The sequence below is a fragment of the Stegastes partitus genome, unplaced genomic scaffold (assembly GCF_000690725.1).
Source record: "Stegastes partitus isolate 25-593 unplaced genomic scaffold, Stegastes_partitus-1.0.2 Scaffold1703, whole genome shotgun sequence".
In the NCBI taxonomy this organism is placed as follows: Eukaryota; Metazoa; Chordata; class Actinopteri; family Pomacentridae; genus Stegastes; species Stegastes partitus.
In genome coordinates this window covers 96,422-101,628 of record NW_007579434.1, presented here as the reverse complement: position 1 = coordinate 101,628, position 5,207 = coordinate 96,422, and the positions used below count along the sequence as shown (strand labels likewise).

Here is a 5,207-nt window from a genome sequence, read left to right as displayed (position 1 = left end):
AGCTATCAGCAGACAGTGTTGTGCTTTTAAGTTCCAGGCAAGCAGAACAGATTTAGGACATCCTCTCCCTCCCTTTTAAATCAAATGTTAATATTTACTATATTTTGCTGACTATGGATTTTATGGATTCTTCTATTGGGTGATACATTTGGGCATCCAAAGTGGTTGACATGTTGTGAATGTGCATAATATGGGCTCCTTAATTTGTGAAAACTACATGACACAGCACACTGAATTGGTACAAGTGTGCAGCAAACTAACCTTCATAAATAAACCTTGTGTCCTAAACTATCTAATGCATGAACAATGTGACGGCTTGGATTCCACAGGGATTGTCAAGAGGGAGACACCAGTTCAATATCCCACTGGTAAACAGAGGTAAGCACATTTTTAGTTACAACACAACCTAGAAAATGAACGGTCCTAAAAGACTAGCTAAACTTGTTTTTCCCTGAAAATAAGTATTACTCTACTTCATGCAGTGTGATATTAAGTGCATACATTTTTTTTGACAGCTCCAGCTCCCGCTGCTCCTGCTGCCCAGTCCGGTCGCTCCATACAGATGCCAGAAGTCCAACCAAGAGGAGACAGTTTCACCAACTTCCTGGTGTGAAAGCTCAGCTCATTCTGGATACATATATATATATATGGTGCTCATCGGAAGACAAACTTGAATTAAAATATTTTGCATATCAAGTTGTTTTTGTCACTTTTTATTCCTATTTAATTGGTTAAATTTAAGTAGGTGCTGGTCAATTAGTGAAACATATTTTTTACCTAATAATTTCTGACTTCTTGTAGTTCAAGGCTTGATAAGTTTTATTCTATTATGCAATCTGGTGCTGTATTATTCTACATTAATACCCAGTTTAAGGCAAGATATAACCACTAGGGGGAGTGTGAGGCTCAAAGATTAGACAAATGCAATTTGCTTGTACTTGGACAGAAGGACATTGTGCTGAAATGTATTACATAAAACCAATACAGATGCTCCCAAATACATGCTATTCAAATCAGTTGAACAAATGAGGACTCTGAGACGTGTTGAAGTCTGGTTTGAACATTTATATTGTGATTTTCAGTTTATATGCAAGAGGACACATTTACTCTATCTGTAACCGTTTTTCTTCATTTCATTTGGCCCCACATGTTCACGTCAGCACATCAATAACTTACATACTGTACTGTAGCAAACATCCTGTTCAGGACGATGATATTCAGTTATAAGAAAAGGTACGCCGCCTTCAAGTGGCTATGAAACCACCGTGGCTGAGTAGGACAAAAGAAGAGCACAGGCCTTGTATGGAATCGACCGCCACATCTCCATGACAAGCTCAGAGGACTTGCAGATATAATGGCCTCCTCCTCGGAACTCATATCCTGTAAAACATTTACACAGCACGCATTTCCACACTAAAGCCAATTTAAAACCAGTTTAAATGATATCAATGATATGTCATCCTGGCACACAAGGACGTGTTGAGAATGAGTTCCTTGAAGGACAGCACTAGCACCCTAAAAATGAAGGCGTTGCCGCTAGAAATGAAAGCCCTTCATGATTGACTCTAGATACAAAATCAAGCATTAACTTTTGTCCCCTTTGCGCTGAGGGCTGAAGCAGCAAATAAAGAAACAAGATTCGATAGACACAGAGTTGAAAGCAACATTCAGTCTAATGCAAGTTGGATGACTTCTGTTATTAACTACATGATTTACGTTCTGTACATAACCAGACAAATGCATCTCTCTCAACGGGGTCACCTTGTCTAGACAAGATAAGTGGACTTCACACGGCTTAATCCAGTCTGAACTTCCTGGACAGTGACACCATGTGACGTAAAAAGGCGGCGGGGGGACCAAGAGTAACGGAGCAGCAGCTGCAACTGTACAGATACAAACTGAAGGATAAGGTCCAAAATCAAGCCAACACACAGGGAACTCACACAGTCCACGAAGATACACCACCATAGGCCTCCTCTGCGTTCACAGAAGTCCATTACAAGTTTTGCATTAAATTAAAAAAAGAAAATCAACATAAAACAAGTGTATTTTTTTTTTCCAGTTGCACAGTCCAGACTCTGCTGAGCCTGTGGAAGATATCTCCTTTCTGTTTTGACCTCTGTGCAAGACTTTGGGAATAAGGCTTCCTTCTGATTTGTGAAACAGTCAAAAAATACTTGAGACGACAGATTTTTAGCAGATACTAGGTACACTGGGTTACTGAATCATTGCCTTCATGTGTGTAATTTGTAATGTTTTCACCTCCCATATACATTCCATTGTGCCCTAACGTTGTTCTGTTCCTCTCTACACTTTGTTGACCAGCTATTAAAAGACACTTGTAAAAAAATCCTTCCATTTATGAGTCATTAAATAATTTTATATAAAAGCAAACCTTCCAATCCCCTTTCCACCAAGGCCTTCCCTAATGGTTAACTACTTCACCACCATATAATCATACATACATGCATGCATGCATGCGCACAATGCATGCATGCATATTCAGTCTGTTTCTCTCTCTCACACATGCACACACACCGGAACAGCTTCATGATTTACAGCTCGTTGTTACATGTGGTCCATGCAGTACCAAAGCAGAAAGATCCTGATGTGTTTCCTTTTTTGTCTTCAGTACGTGGCACAAACTTATGGCGAAGAAGCAGATACATGATTTGGCTCAGACCTGGATCCAGTAATATTTGCACAACTCGTATTAGTGTTTGTTTAAATGTGCTGGGTGTACCAGATATGTGGGGTTTACCACACAGGGTGTTGCAATATGTTCCAGAGAGTTTAGACCGTCGCAGAAAATGTGACTTTTCTGCGACCTCAAACTTGCCTGCTCTAGTCTAAGCTGTCCCAGTACTGTAAACCCCACTGATCTAGAATGCCTAGCATGTTAAAAAAAATGCAATAATTAGCAAACACTAATTGACCATGGTCTGGTTTGGCTTTTAGTATATACACAGTCTTCTTTTTGTCAGAGAACATAAACAGTTCAGGAATTCACTCCCATTCCACGAATGCATGTTCACTTCAGTATACTCTTTCATCGTCTATTCATTCTTCTTCTTTGTGTCCTGACCTCCAAGTTCAACACTCTCCAGTAAGTTTGGTGGTATCCCCCCGTTTGGGCGGTGCAGGTGGGGGTCCTCGTCGTAGCGTTGCATAGCCTGAGATGTTTCCGGACATGTAGCCACCGTTTCCTCCATTGGTTTGCTTTCCTTGGTCCAGGAGCAGCTCAGGTGGCGGCGGAGGCAGCGCCATGTCGTCCATAGTCCCCGCAGGGTCCAACTTGCTCGAGAGGCCAGCGGAGTTGACAGAACCCTGGCGACCTACTGACTTTCGCTTCAGTGTCCGGTTGAGATCCTCCAAGAAATTGGGCTGGCCTGAGCTGCCCTTAGGGGAGGTGGGCGGAGGTGGCGAGAGCGGAGGAGGTTCTGGGGTGGTGTTACTACGCCGTCCGAGTGTGGGTGGAGGAGTCTTTTTCAGCGAGCTCTTTCCCCATGTTGAGTTGCTGACAAGGGGGACAGGTGGTGGAGGAGGGGGAGCCTGGGGCTGGGGGTTGACCACAGCGACCCTGGGAGGTCCTCCGCTGTGGGCGTCATTACCTGGAGGTGGTGGAGGGGGGAAGAGGTCAGTGGCTGGGGGAGGAGGTGGGAAGTAGGCGCACTCAGGGGGTGGGGAAGGGAAGTCGCCACTGGACTGCTTCACCTGGCTCACTTTGGCCTGAAGCGCCAAGGGAAGGTTAGCCAGGTTGAGCTTGCCTGGTTTTGGGGGAGCAGGAGGTCCATTTGAGGGGTCCTTAGAGGGGGATCCACTGGAGGAGGAGGGGGGACATGAGGAGGAAGAGGAGGTGTTACTCTGGGGAGCAAACTTGCTGAGCAAGTTTCTCCTGGATTCCTCATAGGAGGCTGAGGAGTCGGCCTTGATGCTGGAGTTCCTCTGCGGGGTGGGAGGAGGCTTCTTTCCTCCAAAATTGAAGGAGCCAGGGGGTGACCTCCTTATGGGGGAGCCCAGATTTCCAGGAGGAAGGGGAGGAGGTGGTGGTGTTGGGCCAGTGACAGGTGCTGGAGGAGGTGGCGGAGGAGGTGGAGGAGGAGGAGGGGGAGCTGCAGGGAAGCCAGTGTTGTTGTCTGGAGGAGGAGGAGGGAACTCTGGAGACTGTAGCTGCTGGCCGCCCCCAGGCTGCCATTTTGGTTTGGTCTTAACTGCAGGTGGGGAGAGGGGGGCTTTGGGGCTCTCTGTGTGATTCGCTACTTGAGATGAAGCTCCAGGAAACTGGCTTGCAAGTTGTTTCACCAAAGACATGGTTGGTGGGGCTCCTGTGGAAATGGATGCTGGCTTAGACAGGCTGTGCTGCTTGGGCAGAGTTGGAGGGGGGTGACTGGAGGTGTAGCCTGCCTGGAGGCTGAACTGCTTCTTGAGGGGTGCAGGTGGAGGTGGGGGTGGTGGTGGTGGAGTCGGGCCTCCTAGAGCAGCAGGAGGCGGCGCGGGAGGGAAAGGAGAAACTGGTGACATGGGCTTGGAGGCAGTATGAGGAACAAAACCAGGGGTGAAGGTTTTGGGTGGCGCTGGTGGTGGCGCAGGCGGAGGTGGAAACTGGGCTGGTATTGGGAACTGCTGGGGAGGAGGAGGAGGTGGTGGTGGGGGTGGGGGTGGAGGAGGTGGGGGTGGTGGAGCGGGGGCAGGTGGTGGAGAATCCTCAAGGCCTCCATTTGGACATAGGAGGTCCCGTGGTGGGCTGGGAAAGCGCTCCTTCAGTGCCTGCTTCAGCCCATTGGAGTAGACTTGCTGACTCGTGGGGGCCTGCGCAGGGGGTGGTAGAGGGGGAGGAGGGGGAGGAAAGGCTACTCCATTGGTCTGTGGAGCAGGTGGGGGAGCTGGCGGTGGTGGGATGAAGGCAGGTGGAGCAGCTGGGCTGGGAGGGCCCAGCTTCAACACGGCCATAGCTGACCCAGGGGTTGGCATGGATGGTGGAGGGGGAGGAGGAGGCGGAGGGGGAGGCGGGACATTAGTCCTTGCAGCAATGTGATTCACATTTGGTTTGATGATCTGCGCCGGGGCTGGAATTGGGGGCAGAACTTGCTGACCCATTGCATGGATGTGACTGGGCAACTTGTGATTGAAGCCCTGGGAGGACTTCTGGTTCTGCAGCCTGTTGATGGTGCTGAACTTGTACATGGTGGGGGCCGGGGAGTGGTGTG

General features: G+C 48.4%; 2 protein-coding genes across 2 annotated transcripts in view; one reads left to right on the top strand and one right to left on the bottom strand.

Moving 5' to 3' along the window:
- Positions 1-667, top strand: part of spp2 (secreted phosphoprotein 2) — a 2,623-nt gene extending 1,956 nt beyond the window's left edge. The window contains exons 5-6 of the mRNA XM_008301717.1: positions 330-378; positions 516-667. Of these exons, the coding sequence (XP_008299939.1) occupies positions 330-378; positions 516-613 (147 nt within the window). The 3' untranslated portion in view covers positions 614-667. The remainder of the gene's footprint in view (positions 1-329; positions 379-515) is intronic.
- Positions 668-1,044: 377 nt separating this feature from the next.
- The window catches only part of raph1b (Ras association (RalGDS/AF-6) and pleckstrin homology domains 1b), a 46,630-nt gene continuing 42,467 nt past the window's right edge, over positions 1,045-5,207 (bottom strand). The window contains exon 19 of the mRNA XM_008301726.1: positions 1,045-5,206. Coding sequence (XP_008299948.1) covers positions 3,094-5,206 — 2,113 coding nt within the window. The 3' untranslated portion in view covers positions 1,045-3,093. The remainder of the gene's footprint in view (position 5,207) is intronic.